We start from the raw sequence: 18,236 nt of genomic DNA, 5'->3' as shown, positions 1-18,236 counted from the left end.
ATTTGACGATTCCATAATCGTTTCATGATATCAAAGTATTAGACTGTCTGTATAACTGTAATAATTGTTATTCATATATCTGCTGTCTCTCGTCATGTGCTCGGTCCAGCGCCATTTCAATTGCCCGAAAAAGAGATACTAGTCCCCAAAATAATATTAATTTCTAAATGAAATGTATCTATCTATCTACAGCAAAAAAAAATGTAGACGTTTTATTTACTAATGTACAAAAATACATAAATAATCCTCACAGTACTAAACCAATACGATAATGTCAAGAAAACAATGTTTACAATATTGCTACTATGGAGAAAACTACGTATAAAATCTGTTTAAAATATTTGCGGTTGATTAGAAAAGACTAATGAGAAAAATCTGCTTGCCTATTAACCTTTAAAATATTATTTTCGTGGGTATAATAACTATGTACTACATGGTACTAATAAATAACTATGAAGAATTATATGTAAAAAAATATTTGTTTCACATTATTATTCAATCTCAACAGTTACTCCTAATTCGATAGAACGACCAAATAATAACCACACCGATTATCTTACATGAAAACATTAAAAAAATATATTTATATACCAAAATCTTAAACTCAACAGCAAGCAACTCTTCTGAACTCAGCCAGTGTACAAACAAATAGGTCTACCTCGACAGAAATGTTGTTAATTATTTATAATGCTCACGTGAGTGGCGCTTCTAAAGTCTATCTTAAATAACGGCTTAATATATAATTGTTGTATAAGTAAAACACCACACATATAGAAGAAAATTATTTAAGATAATTGCTGGTAATTTGAAAATAAATATAAAAGAAAACTCATATATTCATTTGGTTTAGATATGTTCAAAAACTTTCAATAATAGAACATCAGCACAATTTCTGCATCGTCATACATCACCGTCAGCTCTCTCCTCATTAATTACACATCTGTTCTGTTGTAATATATTGAGTAATTTATAATAACGTTTCCAACATATTAAAATAGAAAAAAATTGTGCATTCATAATAAAAATATTGATTATAAAATATCGTTTATTTATAATATTCTTAACTTACATAGTAATATCAATAATAATAATTAAAAATTGGTAAATAGAAACTTAAAACAAATTATTAAAGTTTGGTACCTGTGACAGTGTACCTTTAACGCTGGCAGCATTACCTCGCTGTATTGCGACACGTATGCGTTGATTACAATTATACTTATCGATTATTAAAAATAACAGTTTATAAAACTATCTCGTATGTTTTTGTACAAATTTTTTTCTAGCGATGCCCACTAAGAATGCGTATACATTTTGTATAGTACAACCTAGTACTACCTCCTGTTTAAAATTCAGGATGACTTGCAGTACCACAATGCTGGCAATAGCCAATCAAATTTTCTCTAAACAGTTTCTACGTCGTAAGAATAAGTGGCTTCAAAGTAATTAAGCAATATAATTTCAAAGGCCGGCAACGCACTCGCAAGCCCTCTGGCGTTGAGAGTGTCCATGGGCAGCGGTCGATCCTGTTCTATAAAAAAAAACTATGAGATACTTATACGTTAATTTCTAGATTATATGACAAATAAACCTGTTTGTTATGCGAGCGGGTCGATTTTTGGGTCTAAAGTATACTTCCTCACGATTTTATCCTTCTGCGTATGATCGAGTGTTAAATGTGCATATAAAAAAACTTGGCGTACAGCCATGCTGCAAACTCACAACCAATTAAGAGGCACTTTCAATCTACTAGGCCAACACTACTTATATATAATAGTGACATACATATGTAGCAGCAACTATTATATTATATTTGAACTAAGCAAATATACAGTATTTCCAATTTTCTGGACCTACATACAAATAATAAATAGAAACTTCAAACAAACTTTCCTAACTTCATTGCGATACTTATTCGTTGGGCGAGGAAAACACCAGCTCTTGGGCCGCCGGTGCTATCTACCAGGCGCCAACTTAAATCTTTAATCAGCGCCTGAGCACTTGAACCCCACGGCCCAAGTCTCTACTCCAAAGGGAACAAAATCGAAGATGGAGAAAAGCTATTTTATTTGAGCCGTTTATTATTAGTTCTTGTTAAATAGTTCAATAATTACAATACTTGGGGCGAACTTTTGTATTACCTAGTGTGGAATCACCCTAGTGTGGCCATGCGTGGAGCATACATAGTCCAAATAAGGCATATACAATGCGGTACTAAAATACTTAAGAGAATTAAAACTGTACATTACTTACAAAGATCTTCTTTTAGAGCTACTGGTTACTTTCTTCGAAACCCGAACCTGTATTGACAGTTACAATACGTCGTTACAGTAACTCGGAAATTGTTTTTATGATACAATTATGTTTAATAATGTCTTTAAACATTCAACCTTTTTATAGAACAGATATTAATGTTTTACTTAAGTAAAAATCGATTGGCTAAAGTGTTTCTTGTTATAAAAAATACTTAAATGCAATAACTTATAGTAGTTTCAATAATAAGGCAAAAGATGATAAAACTATGGAATGTGCGCTTCCTGGGGGCTGAAACAGCTGGAACTACTCAAACTCAAAATATCTTTATTCATATAGGTAAACTAGTGCATTTATGAACGTCAAAAAGTTAAATTAATTGTAAATTTACATTTACTACCAGTTTCACAAGTCAAGGGCGTAGAGTGGATAAGAAGAACTGGCAAGAAACTTTCCGCCACTCTTTTTAATCGCCAAGTATTGAGATTTCTAAATTTTTAATGGGAGATGTAAGAGCTACATATAAGTTAATAAAAGGGAAGCGGCTTACACCTCAAAATGCACAAATTTAGAATTTGCCCCGGCAGGAAAGTAAAACGAAAACAAAAATTTTACGATATTTCTTGTTTCAATATTATTTGTTGTAACTTCAAGTCATTTTATTTCGTTGCGAATATAAAACTTAATTTGGTATTATGACCTGATTATTATAATTCAACTGTTATTAAGCCGAATTTATTCTGTCACTCATAGTTCACAGAAATCGTTAAAAACATCGTCACGATATTTCTATAAAGGCCGCAAAGTTAACTGTAAAATAATCGAAAATGACACGACGTGATCGGTCAGTTTTTATGCTCTTGAATCTTGGACAATGCATTATGATCTTAATTAATTTGTAACCATAACATTCACATATACAGTATTTATAATTTTTATAACCTACATAGTTATAATTAAAAGAAAATTACAAAAATTCAAGCGCACGTCCAAATATAAATTGGATTTCTTGAAGTTTATTGAATAGAACTAATTTTACGATCTGTTTTTTTATATAGTTTGTAAATTTCCTAATGTCCACTACTCTTGTGATATTCTAGAAATTTCCTAATGTTAAAAAAATCCAAATAGTAACTACGTAAATATAAGCGTAATAATTATACTTTTTTCAATAATTCAAATGACCCAGAATCGGTAAACTAGGTATCGACAAAAAGGTATGATTACGACAAAGTAGAGCGTTAATGATTATGTTAGAACTTTCCTCGTAATAAGATGTCATTGGGACGTAATAAATGTATTTCAGGTTCAAGAAAGCGTAGAAGCCTTAAGATAAAATATTAAATGTAACATGGAATTTTATTGCCAAATTAACTTTTATCTTTGCCGGCTTTATAATTGCAATTTTATATAATGACGTGCTTCATAATTATACACCTTAAAATATCTGTTATAATTTACAGATAATTTTATTTATCCAAAATAATAACTGCGTCTGGCATTCCACAAAATGGGAAGTAGTTGGAATAGGGACTTGAGAATACGCCTCTCACGTCACCAATGGAAAGGTATTCCATATCAAACTGGTTTTTAAGACACTTCTTGCCACCATCACTTTATGGAGTCAAGGGACTGAGGGGGACAAGAGAAGAGCGTATGAAGTACGCTTCACTGAGTCCAACTGAGTCCAAAAAACCCAACCAAACCAAACATATGTATTTTGACATGTATATTTATCATAGCATATCGGTCGATAGTCCAAATTTCTTTTAAAGTGATTTAATTGTCTTAATTTAGCAGCTTGAATACAACTGTAAAATTATTTCTAGAATGTAATCCTATTTCAAGTATTTTCAATACAAATTGCAAGCGAGGTTATAGGTAGATCGGGAATCATTACTTACAGACGATCAACGTATTGATTAGATATACTATGTAAAACATTATGTATGGTATCTTGTTTGAATAAAATTTATATTATATTCTACTTAAATAAATAAATAATTTCCTTTCTGTTGACAGTCCTGTGGATTCATACATACGTTTGATAATACTGGAACACACAAAAATACCTCATATAAATAAGACAACACTTTAGATATAGTCATAACCACAAATCGCAGTGAATCTCAATCAGTATACAGTTATGGCACGAATAGCGCGGATTCCAAACCGAAGTCAATAGATGCAAGATTGTCGGATTTTATAAGACACAATAAGGCTGGCAACGCACTCGCGAGCCCTCTGGCATTAAGAGTGTAGGCAGCGGTATCACTGTCACCAGAGCCTCCTGCCCGTTTGCCCCTGTTCTATAAAAAAGTACTATTATATATTTTTTATCATGTTAATTGGTTCAAACATTTTAAATGCCTCATGTTAAATAGGTAACTAAGTATATTAATAGAATATAAACAATCAAATATTAAATAATTCGTCATATTTAAAAAAAAAGTTTTACGTATAATAATTCGAATGCTGTGAAAAATATATCTTACATTTCGTATTAGCGTTTAAATAATGAAAGTTATCACCATATATTGTCGTTGGATTTCATACTTTACTTTCACTGAAGATTGTGTGCTTTAACGGTAATCGAAAATCGGTGTGATAATTCGCGGTCAGTTTAAACCAAATATCATCGTTTCTTAACACCAAATTATTGTATAGAATTTTCTCACTATATTTTCCTTTATGAATAAATAGGAAACGTCGTCAAGTATGTAATATTCCAGTAATTATGTGTAATATTCCAACCCTATGGGTTTTGGTGTCAATAATATCTGTTTATTTTTATCTTTTTTTACAGTTCAATCATCTCACACATACCTTTATTTTTGAGTTTCAGACATGCCGGTTTTCTCCTCTTTTTATCTTATTTAACAACTATGAATGTAGAAAGTAAAAAACAACCATGTTTTTTATAGAACAGGAGCCAAACAGGGCAGGAGGCTCATCTGATGTTAAGTGATACCGCCGCCCATGGACACTCTCAATGCCAGAGGGCTCGCGAGTGCGTTGCCGGCCTTTTACGAATTGGTGTACAGTATAGTATAGATCCCCCGTACCACCTTCTTTCACTTGACCGTTATAAACGTGGAGCGTTTCGAACGACGATTAGTCACTCTTCGCGTAAAGATGTGGGATTTCTCTGCATCGTCCATGGAGAGTGTATGAAGACCTGATGCGTAGTTTCATCATCAAACGTCAAGGTACAACAGAAAGTTCAATCCGTATCACCTCGACGTCCGTCGTTCCTGATCTTTTAACTAAGCGTTTTTAAGGCAGTGGCCGCGCACCACCACAATCATAATAGTTGCCCACTGTTTAAACTTAGGGTCCTTTGAGTAAACGGCGTACCAATTCTTAAAAGGTTAGCAAATGGCGAGCCTTCTAACAAAGAAAGTGTCCATGGGCGGCTGTATCAGTTAACATCAGATGAGAATCTTGCCCGTTTGTTCCTTTTATATAAAAAATAGATTTGTAATAGCTGATTGTTGAGTATCCCTTATTAACTAGCCAACACTGCTCTCCTCGAACAAGTATTCTGATAATATTAGATGTTGACATCAGTAAATAAAAGAAAAATATTGACATACTTTTTCAAAATCTCTATATTATTCTATTGATTTTTATTACTTTAACTGAACGAAACAATCTTAATAAGATTCAAGAAAGTTAATTGAGTAGTAACTCCATGCATTACCTGTTCCTGTCACGGGGACGCATACAAGCGTCAAAGAGCAACGATTGTTTGTCCGTTTCTGTGATCGCCCACGGAACATAGAAATGCAAAGCGCTGTCTGTGATTTATGAAATTTTATAGTTGTGATTTATTATTCATTAATTCATTCACAAAAATTAAATTACATTTCTCCAATTACAGCAAAAATTCAATCACATCTTCAGTCAGCTTTTAGTAGTTGATTAAGTAGAGATTGTATTTTTTTACTTACATTTTCCTAGAGGGTGTTATCTCTGTACATATTAGGATACAAGAGAACTTTAATACTTAATATAATACAATAACTAAAATGTATTTTCCTGACATAAATCTTAAATGACACATAGCCTAAAATCATGAATGCTCCGAACTATCCGTCAATTTATAAAATCAACGAAATTCCTAATCATTTTACACTAAAATATTAGTTTGTCTAAATTTACCACCATTACGAACATTCACGTCACGAAACTAAAATAGGTGAATAACCGTAAAATAAATCTATAGTTATTTTACATACTCTATATGTTTAAGTGGCTTATAACATACATTAGCACTATATCTACTATCATGACATACAGGTTCGAGAAATCCAGGTGAATTGTATCCCGTAACTTTATGTTAACAAGTACGCTGTTAGATCGACTTCCGCTCTGATTAAACATGATAATGGACTTTTAAATGTCACCATATAAATTAAATAAAGATGCATAAATAGATACAGAAATGTTGATTATATTATTCAAAAAAATCTGTTTTATTACACCTTCAGAAGTCAGTATTTTTATCAGCGTAAACGTAATTTGACAGCTTCAATGTTAGCAAATCATAACGCACCCAACAGTTGAGAGTTGACCTTCTCTTGTATTCTGATTTTTTAAGTGTGTAAAGATCATAATATATAGGTACGTTTGTAATATTAGTTATTAATGTTTTTGAAAGTTAAAGAGACGAATCCAAGTAAAAACTAAATTTAACTTTATTTAAAGAGTACAATAGTGATTTAGTTTTTTCTAATAAATAATTATCTACGTAATATATAAAAAAATCTGCTTGCTGTTGGCTGTTTTATGATATGGCAGAGTGATTTAAGAGAAAGGTTTATAAATTATACACGTACTGTTGTATAACCAAATGATAACAATATTTCTAATCATTCACTGTAACACCTATATATTGCACTCGTGCGAAATTGTAGTCAATAGACTTACAAAATTAAATAAATAACCTAACTTTTACAAAAAAACTAATATATCTAGTAATATAGTAGTATTATTGATCAACTTCTTTCTCAGTATTTTGGTTCAGCATTTTAGCAAGTATTAGATAAACATTTTGATTTTGATTAATCTTTTGATATTAATTGTTGATTCATATAATATATTATCTTTTAAACAAACAAAATGAAACCCGTCTTACCTGCCTGAAACAGTTATAACTCTGGTTTTTGTTTTATTTTTTTAAATAAGCATTAGCACGATCCACGCCGTTGATTTTTGGGCCAATGTATGTTATTTCTCACGATGTTTTCCTCCTCCGTACTAGGGTCTTTTTAATTCCCTATATATAAAACATTGAGATCTATCATCTATTCTGTCTGTATCTAGGTTCATCAACACACATTTTAACACACACACACACACAGCGGATGGAGTGAGTGTAGTATTTAAATTTAACGACAATAAAAACAACAAACATTGGACTTTTGCGTTTGGTATTTTTTAAGAACACAGTCAAAACCTGTTATAACGATATCGAAGGTACTACTCATATTTGGTTGTAAAAGCTAATAGTCGTAACAGTCGATCACGTTGTTATTAATTACCTAATACAATAGAATTTAGAACCTTTGATTTTGATCAATATAACCGGGATGTTTTTCTAACCTTATACGTCGTAAACGCTTTTGACTGTATATTGAAAATCGTGGTAATGGATAATAATGGATAAAAATAAATCCAAAGTGGAAACGCTGAGAACAGCGTTAATATTGTTGGGGCGTGGCCCAGTGGGTGCTATCGGTCAGCCAGTAATGGCACGGGAGTCGGTAATTCTACCGAAGTATTAACACTCTCGAGGAACCGGTTCTATTTGAAGTGTTTCCTAAACTTCCGCAATAAACGATAATTTAATTTTATGCTGGCATATTTTTATAAATATTTATAGTAAATACAGCTTATGTCTAAGACTATACACTGGAAATACATATTTTTTATTTTCATAAATATTGATGAACAAAAATATTTTAATTCGGCCGGTCACATTATTTTCACTTAGATTATATTAGACGCAATTTTATTATTACCTTTTTGTTAATTATATTTATTATAAGGTTACATACTCAATTTTATATTTTTTAGTGAATGTTTGTGCGTTTTGTAAACAATTGTAAAAACAAGGTTTTACTAATATATTATCAGATTCCTTTGTGTGCCTCTCATGGTAACAATATATGGAAACGAGGTATGTACTCAGGGCTTATTATTTAAATATAACATTTTGTATCAACGGCCACCAAACCGTTCTATATTTTACTCGTTCCAATAAATTGTTTTGACATGAGGTCCCAATAATGTATAACTAGGCGGTTATACACCATCTACGCACTTTCACACTAAATACTACGGAACAACATACCCTTTGTAATATACACATTTTATGTAACAATATTATCTTATGTAACAGAGCTATAAGAATTGTAATATTTAAATCACTTTTCATGTAAGTCGTTCCACAACTGAGCGTTTTTTAAGGTAGAATTTCTTGCGCACCACCACTATTTCCAAACCAACTCGACTTAATATGTCCCTTATAAGAGCGTGCCGATTCTTAAAAGGTCGGCAACCCAATTGCGAGCCCCCTGGGCTATCACTTAATTTCAGATAATTCTGTTTATTAATTTTCTATACTGCTTGTCATTAAAGTTTGAGAAGTTCTCAAAGATACCGCGCGATTGTAGTAATCTACTTACAGTAGCAGGTTTGTGGGAAAAATTGCAAAGTGATACATTTGTTAGGAACACCGTTATGGACCTATTGATAAATTGATTTCCTTTGACTTTTGACGTATTTTTTTAATAATATTTATTAGTTACGTAACATAAATATGTTTTAGTTAAAGCCTAAACGCGCCCATTACTTTTTTCCATACTCATAAATTGTAATACAACATTTTTGTTTCCGATAATGTCCAAAAAGGACTGTATATTGATTGAAGTGTGTAGTTAGTTTTTGTTAGCGTTACCCCCCATTTTTGTTATTTTAAAAGTTAGTTGACACCCAGCTTCAAAGTGATTCATTTAACATATCTACAACAACCGCCACAGAACATAACTCGTGTTTCGTGTAGGAATCTGAAACGTTAAGAATGTTTAGATATTTACTTACACTTCCTTACATTTTTAGAAAAATAAACAACATAATACATAAAAATTATAATTGATTCAACGGGCGGGCTTATTGCTAACAAGCAATCTCTTCCAGGCTAGTAAGGGAACGACTAAAAAAATATGAAGAGTAAAGTGAAGTGCACAAATAAAGTACAGGATATCATCTGTCGAGTCGTCTGATATACACAAAGAGGCCAGTGTCATATTAGATTAGAGTTTGTAGCGGCCGAAATCTCAGTATTTTTTTTATCAAGGTTTTATCCTCTAATGCAAATAAATTCCAACAATTCCCTGATAGCTTTAGTAAAACATAATATACTAATATATAGCTTGACTCGAGGAACAGCCGTAAAGCACTATTATGACTGTTTTAATATTTCTCAATTTTGACTTGTTTGGTGAGTACTAATAAAAAAACGACACATGGGTGTCTTTATTTTTTTATGATTTTGTGTACAATGTTAGTAATACTCGATTATGTTATATGTTACTTTCAGTAGAAAAAAAGTAACTTTCGTTTAGTTTAGATCTACGAAATAATCATAAAAGTTGATTATTAAAAAAATGCTACAGTTTAAAAACAAAAGAGGAGTGGTAATAATATTAGGTCCTTACATATGAAATTGGCGTTTTGTATGGGAGGAACAAAAAGTCGAATATTTTTAAACATAATATATTTAATTAATCAAAGTATGAACCATTGTTTTCTATGCACTTTTGCCATCTCATAGGTAGTTCATTGATCCCTTTACGAAAAAAACTAGTCGGACGGGAATCAATAAAATCTGTGAAGGCGATTTGGACTGCCCCATCAGAGTTAAATTTTTTCCCTTGCCAGAAGTTGTCAAAATTTCGAAAAAAATAGTAATCTGTTGGAGCAAGGTCCGGGGAGTACGGAGGATGCCTTAGACATTCCAATTGAAGCTCTTCTAATTTGGTAGCCGTCTGTTGTGCAGTGTGTGGTCTAGCGTTATCGTAAAGTAGCAGTGGCGTGGAGCGATTGACCAGCCTAGGTTGTTTAGCCGCTAGCTTTTCCATCATGGTTTGCAATTGCTGACAATAGACATCAGCCGTAATAGTCTGGCCAGATTTGAGAAAACTGCAATGAACAATACTGGCAGTAGTCCACCCAACGCTTACAAGTAACTTTTTTGGGGTTAATTTTCGCTTTTGGCAGGATTTGGCTGGCTGGCCAGTATCCAAACATTGCGCTGAGCGCTTCCGATTATCGTAAAGAATCCATTTTTCATCACAGGTAATGATTCGGTTTAAAATACCTTCATTATTGTGCCGGTTCAGTAATGTAACGCAGCAGTCGACGCGCGTTTGCCGGTTTGCTTCACTCAATTCGTGAGGTACCCACCTTTGAAGCTTTATAATCTTCCCAATTTGTTCAAGTGAATTAAAACAGTTTTATCACTAACACCGCAGCCTGCAGCTAACTCAGACGGGGTTTGCGATGGATCCGCTTCCACAATAGCCTTCAATACTTCATTATCAACTTGGGTCTCAGGCCGTCCACGGGGCTTGTTCTGCAGGTCGAAATTTCCAGAACGAAAACGTTGGAACCAAAAACGAACTGTGTTTTCTTTTGCAACATGACCGCCATACACATCATTCACCCTTCGAGTCGTTTCCGCAGCACTAGTGCCACGGCGGAACTCGTACTCGTAAAGAATGCGATACTTTAAGTTTTCCATTTTGTAAAATGAATGACGCAAACAGAAAAAAACATCGACTGAATGACGGTCATCGAAGCACAAATACATGAGTAAATAGCTGTACAAATTTGAGTTTGAAATTCCTAACCAAAGAGACCTCCTCTTTGATTTGATTTGAGGTCAAAGTGGCCAGTACGACAAAACGCCAATTTCATATGTAAGGACCTAATATATCCCTTTAATATGTACGAAAAGATTGGTAATAAATTATTACGTTCTAGACACTTGTCAAAATGCGCCGTTGTAATGTGCGCTTACTGTGTCGTCCGTAACTGTGTGAATGTTTAAACAGTGAAACATTCGTAAAACGATTTTGCTCTTTAGTCCTATTAGTTAAATTACTGTAATGGACATTTAGTTATTTTTTAACTATTACTAAATACATAACAAAAATGTATGTACATGAAAAAAATATCTTTAATTTGATATATACAACACAATTGTAGAATCCTAGTAATAATAAACACAAACCCTCTTTTATTTTTATTTTTTAAATAATTTTTGCCTTTACCCTATTGTAATACAGGAGAAGCGATATATTTACACAAAATATACAGTATTTACGATATTCTTACAGTACATAGTAATTATAATAATAATTACAAATCTATAAAAAGTTATCCCAGCTCTGGGGTCACCAGTGGGTACTACCAGTCGCCAACTTAAATATAATATTTAATTAGCACTTGTGCATATGAAACCCATGGCCCAAGAGTCTCTGCTCCAAAGGGAACCAAATCAAAGTTGGAGGAAAGACTTTTTGATTTGAGCCGTTTTTTCTGCTCTGTGCGGCCGCGCCTGTTACACAAGTAACATAGGTTTTACTTAAGTTATCTACAACTGTTCTCGTCATGTTGTTTGCTACAGTTTAAATTTTTTGTCACGTGCATTAAGTATTGTTTCGTGTAGATAACTATCACACAGACTTACATAATTGTCCTTTGACAGGTCCTTGACTTTAGTGATGGGGTGCGAATCAATATGTATTTAATAGTGACATATTTATTTAATTTCGTTTCGAAATTTTTACTTAATCTACCTTAAGAAGTTACATACTAACATATGGAACATTTTGTTATGCTACATAGTCTTTTCGTGTTCACTCTCATTTCTCTTCCTCCTCCTCCTCACTGTCAATCCAAAGTATTTACATCAAAATTTCTGCGTTTCTCGGTCTGTGCCTACATGTAGGTGATGCACATCTTACACCTCCCTATCTATTATTAATACTTGTCTGGGATTTTTTATCCTTTAGTTCTGAATGGTTAAAAAAATCCTGTTAGATAGGTATAACAAAAATATTTTTAGCATAATTTTAACAATTCATACTAAATTGCAACATAGTACGTGGTGTTTTTACGATTGCCTTATATTTATCATAAAATTTTGTCAACGTTACAAAAGCGTTTTGAAATTTGAAATGAAACAAAACATAGTATTCTATTTATATTAATAATATAAATAAAATAATTCAGTGCCACTACACCTTTTTAGGTACATCTTTGTATCGGTTTCATAATAACTAGTTAATCTAATTGGCCTCCTGTGCCTGACACACACCGTTGTCTTTTTGAGCCGTTTTCCTCACTTTTGCATGACCGTGCGGACGAATGTTAAATGAAAGAAAGTCCATTGATGATTGTCCATCTCAACGATGAGTCGCACACTGAAGTCACTAGACGATCACTGCTCTGTTTCTTTATTAAAGTGTAATTTTAATTTGTCTAATTCTATCGATATTGCCACATCACTAGCCTAAAAACAATAAGACCATTCACACGTTATACTCAGAACAAAAGCGAGCGATGCATTCCCACAGATGCACACAGACGCATATATTACAATACAAATTAATTCATTTCGTATGCCATGCATATTTTTTTTAATTATGTACTGCTTTCTTATTATAGTTCTTACAAACTTCACTTGCATATTCCAGTTGCGCCACAACCATTTATGTATTGAGACATTATTTACTAGATAATTGTTATTTACAAGCTGAACCGCCGTAACTGCAATCAAGAATCATGAAAATCGGTCCAGCCGTTCTCAAGTTATGTATGAACATGTCTGACACATGATCGTTTCCTGACGATGTTCCAGCAAGAATTATAATACATATATATAATGCCTACATATTGATAACACTATGTTTTATATACATATACATACAACGGATGAAAACAACTAGCAATGTAACTTCTGTTACTATTTTAAATCACATAAATATATAAAATATACGGTTCGAACCAGTAGTTACTATTATGTTATATATAACGACTCGTAACACGTTAATATTCCGTCATTAGTAAAATTTATCGTCAATATATTAGTATAGCGATATTATTGTAATTTTGAAACATATCTGTATATTATAAAAGTCGAGATTTATAAGGAGTTTAGATGATTTTTTTAGATTCAGCCTTAGTTTTCGATTCTTCGTTGTCGTTAAACGAGTAGGTACAAAATACAACATGCAATTGCTTCGAAATTTCCCCGACTTCCGACGACCGTTGAACCAAAAAGCAGTACGCCGGCAGTACTTCCGTTAAAAAAACATCTCACAATAGCGAATTCACATAATAGTTATAACTTAACAGCTACTGAACTTAGTAAATGCCAAGGAGGCCCTGGGATCGTTATCCATTATTGGTTCCTATAAATGTATTATATACTATTACAAATATAAGAGCTTCTTGGAGTAGCATCATACGTGTTTGTTCCAATTTTCGATCAAACATATGTTGGAAAGAAAACTTAAGAATTACCACTATGCGTAAACAATAAAGCTAAATTAGACTTCATAAATTCCTGCTAATCACAAAATCACAACCCTTTTTTGCGTTGGAGGTTCGAAAAATAATTTAAGCATAGTATTTCTGTTACAATGGTTATCAATTTCAACTTTCTTTTACTAACTTTCATTGATTTTTACTTAAATAATTAATATTTTGTGGCTACCATTATCCGAATCAGAACCGTAAAATAAACAGATTGACGAATCGAGAAAGTATATTTCTGGGTTATAAAAGTAAAAGTACTGACAGTTATAAATTTGGTAAAATTATAAGCACCGTATTAAGTTCTACTGAGGATTATAATATCGTTTTACTATTACCTGCAGCTGAGTTTCATCATCGGACGTCAAAGCAGAATACAAAATACCATCCGTGATACAACTGAGCGTTTCTTAAGGCAGTTTTGGCACGCACCACCACTACGTAGAGCGAGCTGCTCACTGAAGTATTTCTGAATCAATTCAACTTAGGGTCCTTCAAGAAAAAATCGTTCCAGTTCTTATAAGACCGGCGGCGCTGCCAGTGCTTCTACTATTCAGAGCCTCGCGCAGTAAACCACCACGTGTAGTTCCTTAAGCACCGAATTCTACTAAGACCTCAATGACATGGCTGTTTATGTCACTGATGTTTATAATTAAAACTTTATTACTTAATCCATACAATAATTTTTTAATTTACATTTATTAATATACGTTGTTAGATATGTCTAGTTGTATGGCCCCTTGTAGGATAAAAGCCATCTCCATAAATATCTTTAAATAGTCTTCTTCTTTCTTTTCGTGAGCAACATCAATCTAGTTTTTCACCGCTAGTTCTATTACGTCATCCATATGTCCATTATATTCCTGGTATAATTATTACGCATTATCAAAACCTCCAAACCGCTTAGAAGGTATGAGTTAGGCATACCTGAAAGTATTGATAGTCGAGTAATTCGACTTTTTTTTTAAAAGCTTGCCAACGCTCGGCCCACTGATAGATTGGAAAAATAAACACAATATAAACTTACATAAGTAAGGTATTATCAATTAGAATATATTAGACAATACAAAATACACCGTAAAATTAGAAAACTTCGGTAACTGCAAACAAATTACGTATTTAAAAGATTTCATCAAAATTGTATATAAATTTGTCAATAGATCACGAGGAAGTTTAGCCGAGCAGGTAAAGCAGGTTAATTTAATGTAAAGAGGCTGACTTCCGAATTCAAATATTCATATTTTGATTGCTTCGTTTGTAAAATTAATATCATTTTACGCCTGTCTAATGATATTAAGTAAATAAGTTACATTACTATCGAACATATAAGTTGCGTATGTTAAAATTGAATTAAGTTATACGTTTAACCCATTAATTAGACTTAATTTGTTGAAAAATAGTCGGATAACACTAATTTTTCCAATTCAATAATCAATTACATCGTAAGAATAATAAGAATATTATTTTAAAAACCACAAACTAAAAATTAACTTCTACTAATATTAAAACTGGTTTAGTAGTCCCACAGATAAGTTACAGAGACAGTTTTAGTGTTAAATCTAAACAAACAAAAGGAATGCGTGAATGTATAAGCATGTGATTATGTGTGTGTGCGTATAATTCTGTATATCAGAGTGGCTAAGAGTTATAACTTGGATATAAAGCTAACTTTTTAATGAAGACTAAAATTTGAAAATGTTTACTCTATGGCAGAAAATTTATAAATTTTCTCTTCAAATGATGTGACATTTCAATCTAGCCTTGGTAAATTCACCAACTATTGAAGGCTTTAGATTAAGTTATTGCTATATAATTTACTAAAGATTGACATAAGAAAGTGTCCAAAAACTCAACTTACAGACTCAATTAAGGGAAAGATTTCTTGTGGCAGAATCTCAAAGCTGGCAGAATTATGTTGCGTTGTTCAGGTATAAATCTTTAAAAAAGAGACATAGGCTTTGAGGACACCAGCTCTGTCTAGAGGGCACCAAGACATCATATTTTTAACTCCATACACTAAAAAACCTATTAAAATCGGAGCTTTATATCGTGCCTTTGTGACAACTATGGACAATTCTTCTTGTTCTTGTTCATCAAAGATAATCTTAAATAAACATTTACTTTTCTGTAAATAACCGATTAATAGCGTAAAAATTGATTATTCATTTCAATAAGATTTTCTTCAAATTCACCTTAACTATTACGGAAATAATTATTGTTATTCGCTTCATCTACAGTTACAGTGGATTATAGATTTTACGGTGTTACAAAACAATATTGCTACCGTTATAAAATTCCACTGCTTGTCTAGTATAAAGTGCAGTCTGTAGTCTGTAAGTGCGATAAATGGAGATTTTTACACTAATAATAAAGAGGAAATAATTATTTGTTTTTTTGCATTGATAAAGCTCCAAAACTATAGAACTTTTATCAGTGATCAGTGAATCACATATATCCAATGTGTTAATTTTTTTTTGTTTTATACTTTTAGAGATGTTTTTTTTTTGTTACCTCAATGAATAAATAAATAAGACCCCTATTTTAGAAATTATTTCACCATTAAAATTCTGCATTATTCCTGATAAACCTTTTACATATTCCTTATACAAATACGTCTTGGTTTTGGTAATTGATCGATTTAGAAGTTTTGTCATCTCTAGCTTCCTCTATATAAGTAACTCTGTCCATAGCGAACGGAAAAGATTTCCCCTTTCTATAAAAACATTAATGGTTGTGATCGCATTACGGTATATGACATATTGAGACGAATGATCTCCGGTTTTTGTAACAAACGCTACGTTATGCTGATTTTCTTTCACCTCAAAATAAAGTTGACTAATTAAGTATAGTTATAGTAAACCAGCGTTACAATGATTACAAATGACTGCCTAATTTGCTCATGAGTTGAATGTTGCTATGAAAAGTCTTAGAGTTTGTCTTCTAAGGGAATTATATTTTTCTTTGGTAGCTACAGACTTGTATTACATATTATTAATACGCACAACTGTGTCCAGATATTTAAAGAATCGTCAAATAACATTTGTTATATGTATAATGTCGACCACTTTTACTGATAATAAACAAAATTTTATTACCATTATAAAATTTAATTACCTTCTCACAAAGAAAATGTATTTATCGTAAATGGTCAAAGTTATGAGGGTGGACTGAAACGTGAGTTGTAGACGGAATAGGCGTCTCTATTCAATTGAATTATTATTATTGTCGTGCTATCATCTAGGCACGTTCGATAGCAAATCATGAGGTCTAAATTCGATTCCCGGGTGGAACCGAAAAGTTAAAAGACGCCTTTCAGGTTTGTCTTAGAAAAAACCGTTTTAAATTTCGATATTGACTTGGATGATCACTTGCGCAGACCGGCGGGTTGCGCACCTCTCTTTATACCGCAGCCATTTTCGAACATCCAAAAATCTTGTCTAGGACAACTTATTATCAGTTGCTTGATATATGCTCTGGCACGCTAATGCGTTGCCGGCCCTTTATGAATTGGTACGCCCTTTTGTTGAAGGACCCTAAGTCGAATTCTGCTAGCTTTTTAATAGCTGTAATTATTTTTTATTTATTTAAAAAAATACATACATTATCCTTACAGTACTAAGCTTATGGGATAGTGACGAAAAAAATAATAATTAAATATCTAATTTTAAAAACATAATATACAGAATATCGCTACTGTGAACTCACTCTACAAACATATGAAGATGTCGATAGTGTCGAAGGCAGCATTCAGTAAGCGCAGTCTTTGTTATCGGGGATCTGTCCTTGGTATCGCAAACAACCTTGGCCTTCCTAATGCTGATCCAGGGCCAGTTACTACCACAACACACGCACATAACTTTTTCTTTCCATATTTTTTTGTTATTATTCTTTTTTGATTAATATTATTATGATTTTGTGTGTTTCTGTGTGTGTATTTAGTAAGTTCTAAATTTTATATCATGCGTCCTTTATATGACTATGTTCAAGTAATTTGATACACTACCTTGTACCGTTAAGCATTATATGACGAATGTATGAACCGACACGACTGTGTAACTCAACGTAATGTATGACCGTTTCATCTTTATGTGTTTTGAATGGCATAATACGTAATTGAATTTTATATGGGTCGTTGTGAAATTATTTAAAAAATCAATATAATTGTTTTGTATAATAAATGATATCTTCTATTTCAGTGAGCTGACACAACTGGAAGGTATGGCCAACTGTGCGGGATGGAGCGAAGAACCAATATCAAAGGTATTTTAATAATTTTATCATTCAATTTTGAGCTCACACATATTACATTTTAAACATGTTTTTGTATAATCTACAATATAGCCTTAAGACTAATTAGTAATTTAGTTTACTAAATT

At 32.4% G+C, this 18,236-nt stretch overlaps 1 protein-coding gene across 2 annotated transcripts in view; it reads left to right on the top strand.

Annotated features, from left to right (window-relative positions):
* The window catches only part of LOC123712162, a 90,424-nt gene that overhangs the window by 53,339 nt on the left and 18,849 nt on the right, over nt 1-18,236 (top strand). For both annotated transcript variants that reach the window (XM_045665139.1, XM_045665141.1), the window contains one exon: nt 18,057-18,120. In XM_045665139.1, coding sequence (XP_045521095.1) covers nt 18,057-18,120 — 64 coding nt within the window. The remainder of the gene's footprint in view (nt 1-18,056; nt 18,121-18,236) is intronic.

This window comes from Pieris brassicae, chromosome 7 (genome assembly GCF_905147105.1).
Source record: "Pieris brassicae chromosome 7, ilPieBrab1.1, whole genome shotgun sequence".
Lineage (NCBI taxonomy): Eukaryota > Metazoa > Arthropoda > Insecta > Lepidoptera > Pieridae > Pieris > Pieris brassicae.
This window is presented reverse-complemented; position numbering and strand designations above follow the sequence as displayed.